The sequence below is a fragment of the Sphaerodactylus townsendi genome, linkage group LG11 (assembly GCF_021028975.2).
Source record: "Sphaerodactylus townsendi isolate TG3544 linkage group LG11, MPM_Stown_v2.3, whole genome shotgun sequence".
Classification (NCBI taxonomy): Eukaryota; Metazoa; Chordata; class Lepidosauria; order Squamata; family Sphaerodactylidae; genus Sphaerodactylus; species Sphaerodactylus townsendi.
Window position 1 is genome coordinate 2,689,306 of NC_059435.1, and position 14,074 is coordinate 2,703,379.

The 14,074-nt window shown below is 46.2% G+C and overlaps 1 protein-coding gene across 7 annotated transcripts in view; it reads left to right on the forward strand.

The window, feature by feature from the left end:
- Positions 1 to 14,074, forward strand: part of USO1 (USO1 vesicle transport factor) — a 69,427-nt gene that overhangs the window by 20,170 nt on the left and 35,183 nt on the right. For all 7 annotated transcript variants that reach the window (XM_048510624.1, XM_048510617.1, XM_048510622.1 and 4 more), the window contains 6 exons: positions 3,757 to 3,857; positions 4,292 to 4,394; positions 4,715 to 4,770; positions 9,320 to 9,440; positions 10,236 to 10,414; positions 10,529 to 10,669. In XM_048510624.1, coding sequence (XP_048366581.1) covers positions 3,757 to 3,857; positions 4,292 to 4,394; positions 4,715 to 4,770; positions 9,320 to 9,440; positions 10,236 to 10,414; positions 10,529 to 10,669 — 701 coding nt within the window. The remainder of the gene's footprint in view (positions 1 to 3,756; positions 3,858 to 4,291; positions 4,395 to 4,714; positions 4,771 to 9,319; positions 9,441 to 10,235; positions 10,415 to 10,528; positions 10,670 to 14,074) is intronic.

A 14,074-nucleotide genomic window follows, 5' to 3' on the forward strand; every position in this document is an offset into this window, starting at 1 on the left:
AATGATGCTTTTGGGAAAAGCAGATCACCAAAACCCTTAATTGTGCAACAAAATGGACATCATCTTTTCTTTGTCTGCTTATACTAATTATATTTTATTCGGGTCTGTTGATTTAATTAATTAAATTGTGCCAATCTTTGACATGTAATTGACTTAAGTTCATGCACATAATAGCAATGGAAGGCAAGCTGTGAGAATATATGTCTGCGATTGTGCTTTGGGGGATAGCTAGACAGGTGTGTTGGACAAAGCTGTAAAGTATGCCTCGTGTTGTTGGGAATTGTTGGTAGCAGTTTTCTGTAATGGCTGTTATGTCTGCTTCACTGTAGGGGTCTTCAAGACACCAGAAAGTAAATCTGGCCAAAACCTAAACTAATGAGATCATGACAAAAGTTAAAGGAGCTTTGGAGTTCTCTTGCATTACATGTCAGAATTGTTTATAGCAGTGGCGAAGCCACAAGGGGGTGGGGCCCCTGTAACGAACTAGTAAAGTCCAGGCAAAAGTAACCGTTTTCAGTTCTTTATTGTACTGGCAGTCATAGTCAAAAACAGGCATTGCGAGTTCTGAGAGCCTCAGAACTTTGATAATAGTTTTAACACAGTAGCAAACCTCCTTCCCACCACATGAAATTCAACAGTGCATAGTTTCACACAGTCAAGCTGAGATAACTTGAAAGCAAAACATCCCCAGTCAATGCAGAGAGCTATGGCTGACAGGCGGGAAAGATTCAAGGACAGAACACACATCAACATCATCCTGACACACACACACACACACCCGCGGCGCCCCCCACTCCCCTTCCCATACTTACCTTAGTTCCTTTTTCAGAACTTTTTCAGGCTTCAAAAGGCCTTGTTCTCAGTAAAAACGGCCTGAGGAACTACAGTTCCCAGGAGCCCTTGGGGCTCACAAGGTCTCCTGGGAAGTATAGTTCCCACCAGGCCTTTTTAAACTGAGAACAAGGCCTTTTGAAGCCTGAAAAAGTTCTGAAAAAGGAACTAAGCCAGGTAATACTAACCTTAGTTCAGACCTGGGCATTCACTGGGCATGCCCCCCTTCCCAGTATGGGACGGGGGGGGGGGGGCGGAAAATGTGGAATGCGCACCGGGCACAGTTTGACCCAGCTACGCCTCTGGTTTATAATAGTACTCAGTGAATCACAAATGCGAATTCCTGGCCAGTGATTTTCCTTGAAGCTTTTTGAAGCATCTGCTCTCTGTAAAATAGAGGGAAGATAATGTTTACTCCTGAAGAATGTAGATCCCGAATGGGTAACCTGTAAGAAATTGTGGGGGGACATTTTGTTAGTTTTGGCCCAGTTGTCTAGTCTGTTAAGATAATTTTGAATTCTGGCCCTGTCCTCTGGGGTATTAGCTACCCCTCCTAATTTGGTATCATCTGCAAATTTGATTAGCATGCCCTCTATTCCATCATCTAAGTCATGTATAAAAATATTGAATAGCTTCGGGCCCAGGACAGAATCTTGTGGCACCCCACTAGTCACTTAAGCATAAGCATAAGCATTTTTATTGTCATTGTGCACGCACAACGAAATTTACAGCAGCATTCCTCGATGCACACAATTTCAGACTCATACATCATACTCATACAATTTCATACAATACATCATACTCATACAATTTCAGACTCATACATCATCCTCACTTCCCCCTTCCTCCACCCATCCCTACACAGCCCCAAACACATCAACACGAAGCCGCGGAGTTTAGCATAGCCACAGCTCTAGAGTAGAAGCTGTCTCTAAGCCTCTTTGTCCTAGATTTGATAGTCCTGTATCGCCTACCAGATGGTAGCAGTTCAAAAAGAGAGTGTGCTGGATGAGACAGGTCCCTGGGCTTTTCTGGGCTTTTTTTAGGCTTCGGGAGTTGTAGAGTTCTTCCAAGGAGGAGAGAGGGCAGCCGATAATCCTTTGTGCAGTAGTGATCACCCTTTGGAGCGCCTTCCTATCTGCCACTGTGCAACTGGAGAACCATACACAGATGCAGTAGGTTAAGACACTCTCTATAGCACAGCGGTAAAAGGACACCAGGACACTTGTCTCTAGGTCTCTAGGATGAAGATCTTCCCTTGGTGAACATTCTTTGGGTTTGGTCAGTCAACCAGTTATGAATCCACCTAACAGTAGCATTGTTTAGTCCACATTTTACTAGCTCGTTTGCATGAATATGCCTTATTGAAATCAAAGTATGCCACATCTAAAGCATTCTCTTCATTCACTAAGCTTGTCACTCTGTCAAAAAAAAGCAATAAGATTAATCTGGCGTGACTTATTTTTGAGAAACCTTGTGTAGACTTTTAGTGATCACAGCATTCCCCTCTAAGTGCTTACAGATTGTCTGTTTTAATGATCTGCTTTAGAGTCTTTCCTGGTATTGATGTCAGACTGACTGGGAGGTAATTGTTTGGGTCCTCTTTTTTCCTTTTTTGAAGTTGGGGGCAACGTTAGCTCTCCTCCAGTCTGATGGGACTTGTTCTATTTTCCAGAAACCACCAAAGATTATTGCATTACATGTGTGGTTCTGTGATTACTTATAATACCCTGGGATGTAGCTCATGAGGCCCTGGAGATTTGAATTAATTTAAAGTGAAGGTTGCAGGTTTTGGCCCAAGGTTGTCTGGCCTGCCTGTTGTGTTGTTCTGACGAGTCAGAATTCTTGCAAGGAACCCAGCAGGCACTGGGGTCTGTGGCTCTTGTTGTTCTGTGGGCCCTGTGTCCCCAACCAGAAAAGAATGAACTTGCTACAAGTAGAGATGCAGTGATTCTGGAATTTCTGAAGCTGTGTAGGAAAAAAATCAAACATTTGAGGGGAGGGGAATACATTGGAAACTGACTTTTCTGTCAAAGCAAAATTTAGCACTTTTTCTGATGCAACATTATAAAACACACCATTTATAATTATAAGATAATTACAGGCTTGAAAAATGTGGTGCTTTAATCTTCTACAGGGAACTCTGAAAATATATCCAATGCTAGAGTGAGAGGTAGCTGCAAAGTGCTGCTCTGGATACTACTGTAGCAGATTTCACTCATTTAAAAGTGGGGGAAAAATCATTTTTTTTTCAAGAACACCTTAAAATGTCCCAAATTTCCCATTGAATTTTCTGAAATGTCCTCGTTAATTGGCTGGGGTGGGGGGTCCAGACCTTTACGTTGCTGCCCTCAGGTGCCCATTCTTTAGTACCTTTCAGGCTGCACTATAATATGTAGATTCTGATGCTGCTTTTGAAGATTCTTCAGCAACTTCCAGCTGGCCCGGGCCACGGTAGCTCTGAGTGTGTCTCTCTGGTCTTCGAAGATATTTGCTGAGTTGCAATTTCTCTCAGGCGGTGATGTGTAGACCTTGGAGGAGTCCCTGACCATTCAAAACCTCCTCCTGGTCTTTCTAGGGGACTGCTTGTCCATTACAAGCACCAGCAGATCTGATTCAGATACCTCCTGCCTTCATAGATCAGTGGGCAACTGCTGTGTTTGTGGAGCTTCCTTCTAAGCAAACTGCTGGTGTTTTGAAACGCTGCTGCCGTGTTTTTATTGATGCTCCTCTTTTTAGTTTCCTTGTGTGTTTTCTTGAATTCAATAAAAAAGCACCATGGTTAAAATATCAGTTTTTGGCTTTTGAAGTCTTGTAAACAGGTTAAATCCCACTATATTTGCAGCAGTTGTTGATAAAAAAAAGTTTGAAGATATTGGAATTCCTCAAGTGTGAACTGTAATGCTGTTTTCTTTAACCATGCAGAAGAAAATTCACAGAAGCAAATAGAAGACCTTGGAAGTCAATTTACAGAAATTTTCATTAAGCAGCAAGAAAATGTCACTCTTCTGTTGAGCTATTTAGAAGTGAGTATTTCCTTAGTCTCAGGGCCAGATCAGGCAAGACTCTGGGAGACCCACAAGGGTACATTTTGGCAGGAATGGGCAGCCGGGTGGAGGCTCCATAGTTACTTACGTATTTAATTTCTACCCAACAAATGAGGGTCCAAACGGTTTTATCACCTTTCTCCCTTCCTGCATATAGTCCTCATGATAGTCCTTGTGCACTAAGTTAGGCTAAGATTGTGTGACTGATCCAAGGTCATGTGACAAGCCTCCATGGCATAGATAGTTTAAACTTGGGTCGCCCGGGTCCTAGTCTGACACTACGTCCCCTCCCCCACCCTGGATCCATATGAATAGTCCAGACCTGTTTGCTGACACGTGCCTTGTTTGGAATAGCGTTCATCGTGAGATATGACAGATCTTCAGGGCTCATATGCAGTGTTGTATCTTTGCAGGAGTTTGATTTCCATGTCCGGTGGCCTGGAGTGAAGCTTCTGACCGCGCTGTTGAAACAGCAGGGCCCCCAAGTTCAGCAGGTCATCCTAGTCAGCCCTATGGGTAAGTAGGATTGTGTAGAATTTTAGGAGGTTCCCCAGATGGGCCTAGAGAAGTGCAATGATGCCTCTGCCTGTTGCATTCCTCTGAATGACAGCGTTCCAACAGGCTTGCCAAGGAAGGGGCGGGGCTACACAATCCTGGTCTTAGGGCATGTGTATCATGAGAGGATCCTAAGTGGAATCTCTGCCCTCTTTGAGTAGCAGATCTAGTTCTCCTGCAGTCCTTGAGTGCTGCTGGCAGAGTGGTTGGTTGGTTGCTTGGCTCTGTACCAGGCAGCTCCGTGGGCATGATGCATCTCCTGTCAAAGCTTTTTCTTCCAGGTGTCTCGAGGCTGATGGACCTGCTGGCCGATTCTAGAGAAGTTATACGGAATGATGTAAGTTCTGAAGGGGGATGTGATATAACTTTAAAGGTAGTGTATTATCCTTTCGCTAATGAAACTTCAGTCTAACGGCAGAAACCACCCATTACTTCCTAAGTGTCTGTACTCTGAAGAACAATTTTTTGATGAACAGATCCCAGTTCTTGGATACAAAGTTTCTTATGTGTTTCAACACCAGCCTGCACCCTTTTCCAGGATCTTAAGGCAGTGTATATGTATATCTCACAAAAAGATGTTAGTAGATTGTATATTCCTCCGGCACAGAACTCAACATACTGGACCTTCTATGATGTAGAATGCTCCACTTGGGCCTAGTGCCTACCTATCTTCTCGTTTGAAAGCTGGATAATAGTCGTTCAGTGAACTATAAATGTTCTTGTATTGAAGTACCATGTTCAATAATGCATAAAATAATGGCTTTCACAAAGGCAGTATATAAAATGAATGATAATTCTCACATTTGTTTGAGACTGTATTCTAATGTTGAAGCATACAATTTTCTCCACCGCTGCACCTCAACTGACCATATTAACATCTTTGTCTGAGACAGAGTGTAGGTCAGACTTGATACTGTCCTTCCCTGAAATGAAAAGCAGCAAAGGACGTTGAAAACATACACTTATTTAGAATAAAGGGGACAGAATAAAAGAATAGTGAAGACACAGAGCAAATTCAAAACTAAACAGTTAATCAAGTGGAGTATTTATTGATTAAAATATTCATCTCCTGCCTTTGTGAGTGGTTTAAGGTTTTTCTTCCAGGTGGTTACTCCCTACCTTCCCTTGCATGCCACCCCTCCCCTCCCTCCGCTAGGGTGGGTGGGCCATGTCCAGATGCCGGACCCTTACCCCCTCCCTCCACTCTCTTGCATGCCACCCCTCCCCTCCCTCCGCTAGGGTGGGTGGGCCATGTCCAGATGCTGGACCCCCTCCCTCCACTCTCTTGCATGCCACCCCTCCCCTCCCTCCGCTAGGGTGGGTGGGCCATGTCCGGATGCTGGACCCCCTACCCCTCCCTCCACTCTCTTGCATGTCACCCCTCATCTCCCTCCGCTAGGGTGGGTGGGCCATGTCCAGATGCTGGACCCCCTCCCTCCCCTCCCTTGCATGTCACCCCTCCCTCTCCCCTCCCTCCCTCCCCTTGTATGCCACCCCTCCCCTCCCCCTTCCTCCACTAGGGTGGGTGGGCCAGGGCCAGATGCCAGCCCCCTCCCTCCCCTCACTAGCATGCCACCCCTCCCTCTCCCCTCCCGTTCCCTTGCATGCCACCCCTCCCTCCCTTCTCCCTTCCTCCGCTAGAGTGGGTGGCCCATGTCCAGTTGCCGGCCTCTCTCCCTCCCCTCCCTTGCATGCCACCCCTTCCTCCCCTCTCCCTCCGCTAGAGTGGGTGGGCCATGTTCAGATGCCAGGGCCCCTCCCCTCCCTTGCATGCCAGCCCTCTCCCTCCCCCCTCTCTCTCTGCTAGAATGGGTGGGCCACAGTGATGTAGGTATAGATTTTTATGGGGGAGCTTTGGGGGTGGGGCCACACACCCCACCCATAGGGGTGTGGCCACGCCTCCCCAAGCCCCGCCCCCAGCCTTAGTGCCTAGAAAAGCAGCTCTCCGAGGCCAGGGACGGCAGACTCCCCACTCTCCCCGGCTGGGCTCCCAGCCAGCAGCCCCTTCTGCCTTCCCCTCCAGTCAGAGGCATAGCTAGGAAAAATGGAGGCTGGTGCAAAATCTGAGTTTTGCGGGGGGGCCCCAATGGGCGGCTGCTGTGATGCTGGAATCCACCTCCAAACAGCATCACTTTCAATGGTGTTTAAATGATGGAGCCCAGATTCTCCTTTTCAATCCACCTTAAAGGGAATATCTGGGGTCCCCAGTTAAAACAGCATTGAAAGTGACCACCCTGAAACAGCATCACTTTCAATGTTTAAACTGGGGGCCTCAGATTCTCCCTTTAAATCCATGCCAAAGGGGGTGGATTTAAAAGGAGAATCTGGGGAAATTGGGGGGGTACCTGCTGTCAGGGGTGAAATTATTATGCTAACAGCACCAAACCTTCAGGGTATCTTTAGGAGACTCTCCTGATGATACCATCCAGGCTTGGTGAAGTTTGGTTCAGGGGGTCCAAAGTTATGGACCCTCAAAGAACCCCCCATCTTCTATTAGCTAATGGGGGATGGGAACACCCCCTTTGGGAGTCCATAGCTTTGGACCCCCTGAACCAAACCTCACCAAACCTGGGTGGTATCATCAGGAGAGTCTCCCAACAAATCCCTGAAATTTTAGGTTAGTTTCAGGAATCATGTTTTCCACAGCTCAGGGTCATACAGATTCCCATCAGCCCCTGCCAGCATGGCCAATTGGCCATGCTGACAGAGGCTGATGGGAATTGTAGTTCCTGAACATCTGGAGAGCCGCAGGTTCCCTACCCCTGTGCTAGCCTAAACACTGAACCCCCTGCAGGCCAAAAACAGAAACAACACTTAAAAATACAAAAAAACCACAAAGGGGAGTGGAGCTTCGGATATGTAATGGGGTGTTTTGCCGTGGAAAAAAAGGAAATATATACAGCCAAAACCCAAGCTAGAGTGACAACACAACAATGAAGCTGTATATAAATATATGAAAAGGCATATGATGTAGATACACAAATATATTATATTATAAACAATGCGTTCTGCCCCCCAAGTGAATCTGTTTTTGGTGCCCTGTACTTGGCTAGGACAGAGTGGGGGAGACACAAGCCAGGTTTAACAGTTCAACAATAGGTTTATTACTGGAGACAATCAAGACCCTAACTCTTCCCTTGGGTTTATCTAAATCAGAGTCCTTGCTTGTCTTGAGCAGGTTTGAAGCTGTAGACTGTGTCTACAGCTTGGTTGCTTTCAAGAAAGTCCACTGTTTATTGCTTCTTTTTAGTTCTTTCAGTCTTTGTCTAGTTCTAACTGCTGTTAAACTTAACTTGTGCTCTATAGACCACCATATATTAATATGTACGTCACGAATATTCCAGTCTCCAACTACCCTTAGCACCTCACTTTGACTGATTGGCTAGAACTAAAATGGGATAGCTGGGTAAAGAGGGAAACTATTGGGAAATGTCCTAAAGGGACAGGGGCTAACTAAAATACCATCACCCCTTAGAAGACTTAACAATGAACTAAAACCATGCTAACTATGGGGAAACTGAATCTTAATGGGGAAATAACAAAAGCCTCTGTGGGGGCATGACACAGTGCATACTACATAAGTTAATGTGCAACAATATAACTAAATAGCCCTACGGGGGTGGAGCGGTTAATAAATCCAAATGATTGATTGATTGATTGATTGATAGAGAGAGAGAGAGAGAGAGAGATAAGCCAACCCTGTGAGGTAGTGCTGTAATTTATGTCTACTCTATTTGAATGGCATTGCTATCTTGTTTTCAATGTGTTTTCTTCTCCGTTATAGATTCTTAGGTTTTGTATAAAAACAGTGTGTAACTTGAGCCAAGCGTGAATTAAAGCTAGTTGGTAGGCAAGATAGACTAATGCCTCATAGTACTCACTGTTGCATACATTCAGGTATGACACCAGGTGCTTGTCATGACATGTAAAAAAGAGTAAAAGTTCACTAAAAGGTCATCTTCTGAGTTAGCAGAAAGTTTGCCAACCCAGAGAACGGAGACAGTCAGTCTAGGGGCAAAAGTAGCAAAGTTTAACCTTTAACATGATTGGTGAATTCAATTGTAATTCTAGACCAATGAGAGGCAGTTGCCTGGGTGGGGAAAAGTATCCAGTGGGATATATGCTTTGTATATGTTGAGATAGAGAGTTGAGTCTGAGTTGAGTTCAGTATGTGTTGAACTTTGTTATTGCTGAAGAGTTCTGTATAGTTTGATAGTCTTGTATAGAATAGACTTGTGTAACCTTGCAACTGCTAAAGTAAAAGCCATCCTATGGAAAGAGTATTCTTTTTCAAGTGTGGTAGGAGGTTGCAGTGAGAGCAAGAAGACTAAAGCCTTCTCATCTTACCAGAGTGACTCCGCTTTAAACTCTGCTGATAGTAGAAGCTTTGCTCAGGTGTATTCAATTAATGAAAACTTGAATGGTGCAGCAAAGCTGAGCAGAGCTGGATCACTGGGAAGCAGCACAAGGGCAAGCCAGATGAATGAATATATGTACAGCTTCATTGTTGTGTTGTCATTCTAACATGGGGGGTTTTGAACCCGGGAACCCCCCCCCTTTACCTATGTCCTTGCTGGGCCATGTCCAGATGCCAGGCCCCCTCCCCCTCCCTCCCCTCCCTTGCATGCCACCCCTCCCTCCCCCTCCCTCCACTAGGGTGGGTGGGCCATGTCCAGATGCCGGGCCCCCTCCCTCCCCTCTCTTGCATGCCACCCCTCACAATAATAGTTTAAACATTTTTAGATAAATGCTTCAGAAACCCTTTTGTACCCTTCTTGGTGCTGGCATAATGCAAATAGGTGAAGTAACTTACTACATTTATGTAGCACTTAGAGAAAGTTCCATAAAGTTGCATTGGTCATCTTTGTATTTTTTCTCTCTCACAGGGTGTCTTGTTACTTCAGCAGCTGACAAAAAGTAACGCAGCTATCCAGAAAATAGTTGCTTTTGAAAATGCCTTTGAGAGATTGCTGGATATCATAACAGAAGAGGGAAACAGTGATGGAGGTATTTTCTTAGAAACTGTGCTTTCAGCCTGTGCAGTTTCAGAAATGGGCTTCCTGGGGTACCAATCAACATTTGCAGTTGTTGTCAACCTGACAGTTAATGGATGGTGTGTAGTCCTGGCAGGGGGTTTCTGTCCTCTAGGCAAAAGGGAATGGAAGGCCTGATGCTTAAGACTGGATTTGGCCTGAGCCCTGGAGCCAAAGAATACTGGCAGCAAGTTGCAGTGATCTCTGAGAGACAGAGACAGATGCCTTCATGCCTGAGCTTGAAGACACTTGAACGCATCTGCATGAGCCCTCCAAACTCATGGCCTGTTTGTGCTGGGAAGATCTTTTCCCCCATTACGGTCCTCCTGAAAAGCATTCACCATGTGACCTCTCCAGCTTTGTAAAATTGTTTGAGAGTTTTGGCAAATGAATAGTTGAAGTATGAGCGAACATCTGTATGGAAGTACCACTGTAGACCTGTTGCCTTTAAGATGACTGAAATTTGGTTTATGTAGTAAGTTACTTCAGTGATTCAGGCCCTGCAAAGGAATTCTTTCAGCAGCTGCCCTTGTTTTATTTATTTTATTTTATTTATTTCTTGAATTTGTAGACCGCCCCATCCCCGGTCTTGGTGGCCACCTGTTGAGTTTGCTGTGCACCTCCCTAGCTGCAGATGTCACTTAATCATTGGTCCCTGACAAATTCCTGCTTTGCATGGCCGGCTGGTGAGGTCATAGAACATTAGTTTGGCCCCAGCTAACAACTCTCTATGACTTTCATTCCCTGTTACCTTTTTTCTTTTTTTCAGGCATAGTGGTAGAGGATTGTCTTCTCCTGTTACAAAACCTTTTGAAGAACAACAACTCAAATCAAAATTTCTTTAAGGAAGGTTCCTATATTCAGCGTATGAAACCCTGGTTTGAAGTGGGTGACGAGAATGTTGGGTGGTCAGCCCAGAAAGTGACAAATCTTCACCTGATGCTGCAGGTGAGCCCCTGCAGCCACATGCTTGAAGCTTGGCAGTGCTCTGTTTTAGAAGTCCAGGTTGGTGCCTTTTCAGCATCCATACCTGATGCTTGTCTCCATTCCTTTTCCTTCCAGCTGGTCCGGGTGCTGGTGTCCCCCACAAATCCCCCTGGTGCTACAAGCAGTTGTCAAAAAGCCATGTTTCATTGTGGATTGCTTCAGCAGCTTTGTACAATCTTGATGGCCACTGGTGTTCCTGCGGATATTCTGACTGAGGTAGGGCACCCCAGGGAAGTATTCTTCTGTGGTGCATGCTGAACTGATGCAAGAATGGCTTCAACCACAGCGAAAGGATGCAGGGGGTGCACTGCAGGGTGACTGGGCCTAGGGAGGCCTTTTGGACCTCAGTTTTACCTCCTTGCAGATTTTTGACTGTTTTGAAACAGAGGTTAACTCTTTTATTATGTTTTAAATGCTACTTGGAATTGCTTGTTCCAATTCACATTTTTTAATAGTTTAGGTTTCTCTGTACTTTAACTCAGGGATTCCCAAAAGGATGCCTATGGGCACCATGGTACTCAGCAATAGCTCTCCTGGCATCCCGCAAACAATTTTAGAAAGTAGGTAGAGCTAAGGATAGTGTAAGGAATTCCATAGAAGCAGAAATAAAAGGCTTTTTGGTGTAAAAGACCGTTTATTCAGACATCCTAGAAAGCTCACGTACACGACGTGGCAGGAATAAAGTCTCCCGCCAGAAGCACAGGTTATAACTCTGTCCATCCCATCCCCCCTCCCGGATTCCCATGGGAACGGAGTTCTCATCTCTCTCGCAGAGATAAGGTCTCCGCCAGAGTCTCCGCCGCAGATGCTGGCCCATCGCCTGGGTTATAGAATGCAGTCAAGGCCAGGCGGCTGTCCCGAACATCAACACCATTGAATCCTTTACACTCTGCCTCCCTTAAGAAAGACTTCTCCCCCCAGAAAGGTGCGGAAAGGTGCGATGGAAAGCAGAAATGAGGGCAGGGGCGTCAATATTTTCGGAATAGACCCATTGATTATACCCAGAGGAATATCCCACCCAAGAGACTAAATATTGCAAGCGTTTGCGATTAAAACGAGAGTCCAGGATGGCGTCAATTTCGTAATGCTTGTGGCCATCAATTATAGTCGGCGGGGGTCTCTCCGGCGGGTCGTGCCAGGCATCGGAAACGGGAGCCTCCTTGAGCAAACTGGAATGGAAGACAGGATGGATATTACTTAGAGAATTAGGCAAGTCCAATCGGGCAGTGACATCATTAATCACTTTAGTAATCTTAAAAGGTCCCACGAATCTTTTGCCCAGTTTTGAAAATTTATGTACGTCTCTGAGATTTTTTGGTAGACAAATACACCCAGGTGCCCACACGTAAAGGGAAATCCGAGCGGCGCTTATCCGCTTGAAGTTTTTGGGAGTCTTTAGCCTGCTGTAAGGCGGTCTGGACCGCTTTTCCACCCTCGCCAGAGATGAAATCCACTGTTGGAACTCCGAGGATTCAACGCTTCCGCAGGTAGTTGCGGCAACGGAGGGAAGGATCGACCAGACACAATTTCAAGGGAGTTTTTTGTACTGCTATGAACCGCATTATTATAGGCGTATTCTGCTTAACGGAATTAACTCGCGACCAATTGTCTTGGTGATAGTTGGTGTAACAACGTAAATACTGCTCCAGGGTTCTGTTCGTTCTCTCCGACTCACCGTCACTTTGAACGTGGTAGGGAGGCAATTGCCGGGCTGCCCCCCAACAAGCCCAGGAAAGCTTTCCAGAACTTTGAAATGAATTGGGGCCCGCGGTCGGAGACCACCTTAACGGGCGGAGTGTAGACGATAAATATGCTGAATGAACAGACGCGCTAACTTAGGAGCCGAGGGGTGGAAGCACATGGGATGAAATGGGCTTGTTTAGAAAATAAGTCCACCACCACCCACAAGACCGTGTTGCCATGACTTTCTGGCAAATCCGTAATAAAATCCATGGAGATGACTTCCCAGGGCGGAGTCCACCGGGAGATTCTTCAACAGACCATGGGGTTTTCCCTGAACGGATTTGGCTTCCGCCCAAACCGCGCACCCGTTGATATATGTCTCAATGTCCTTTGGCGCATCGCGCGCCACCAAAATTGACGGCGGCCAAATGCAGAGTTTTAAGGAAGCCAAAATGTCCAGCCGAAATGGCATCATGACAGGCCTCGAGAACCTGCTTACGGAGGGGGGGAGGCACGCATCAACAATCCCCCGCCGCCAAACACCATTCTCCAGGCGCAATTGGGAGTCACCTTCCTCCGCTTTGGTGGCTCGCTAAGCAGCCCCGCCTCCTCGAAGTTCTCGTGAGGGAAAGGAGAGACCAGGCTGGGAATGGGTGGAGAAGGAGGAGTGGACGCCTGAGATCGAAAGTGACAGCCAGCCCCAATTGGGAGGGGAGAGAACAGTGCGCTGGATATCCCGTAAGGCAGCTCCACCTCTCCGGGCAGGCGCGAGAGCGCATCAGCCAGTTTATTGGTTTTTCCGGGGAAAAAATGGACAGTGAAAGAGAAACAAGAAAAGAGATCGTCCCAACGGAGTTGTTTTATGACATCTTCAGGGGGGGGTGGAAAGGGCGGCCAAGTTCTTGTGATCCGACCAAACTTGAAAGGGTGTTTAGCCCCTCCAGCCAGTGGCGCCAAGTGGAAAGTGCTACTTTGATGGTCAAAGCAGTCTCTTTATCCCCTACAGTCCAGTTGAGCTCAGCACCGGAGAATTTCTTTGATAAATAAGCACACGGAACCAGCCTATCATCTTTATTTCTCTGCAACAGGGCTGCACCAAGCGCTTTGTCCGAGGCATCCACGTGAACCACAAAAGGAAGATCTGGGTCAGGGTGTTTTAGGATAGGTTCGGTAGTAAAAGCTGATTTTAAAAGTTGAAAGGCTGTCTGACATTCTTTAGACCAGGAAAGGGGGGCCCCGGGCTTGGCAGCCTGTGGGTCTTTACCCTTAGTGCGTAAGAGGTCTGTGAGTGGGAGAGTCAGTTCAGCGAATTGGGGTATAAAGTCACGATAGAAATTAGCAAACCCTAGGAAAGATTGGAGTTCCTTCCGATTGGTAGGGCAGGCCATTGGAGGACTGCTTCAATCTTAGCAGGATCCATTTTTAGCCCCTCGGACGAGATCCGGTAACCCAAATAGTCGATAGAATTTTGGTGGAAACAACATTTAGAAAGTTTAGCAAAGAGGGAGTTGTTGAGCAGGCGTTTTAATACTTCCCGAACCAAGGCTTCATGCTCTTCCATGGTTTGTGAATAAATTAAAACATCATCTAAGTATACCACTACTCCCTTGTATAATAAATCATGTAGAACTTCGTTGATAAGGGCCATAAAAGCTCCGGGGGCCCCACTTAACCCGAATGGCATTATTAAGTATTCATACTGTCCAAATTTTGTGTTAAATGCAGTCAAATGTTCATAGCCTTCCGCAATCCTGACCCTGTAGTAAGCTTCTCTTAAGTCCAACTTAGTAAAAACGCGTCCCTTGCCCAATGCATCTAAAAGGTCCTTGATTAATGGCAAAGGGTATTTATTGGACAGGGAAACCGCATTGAGTCCTCGGTAATCCGTGCAGAGCCTTAAAGACCCATCCTTTTTTTTAACGAATAATACAGGAGCAG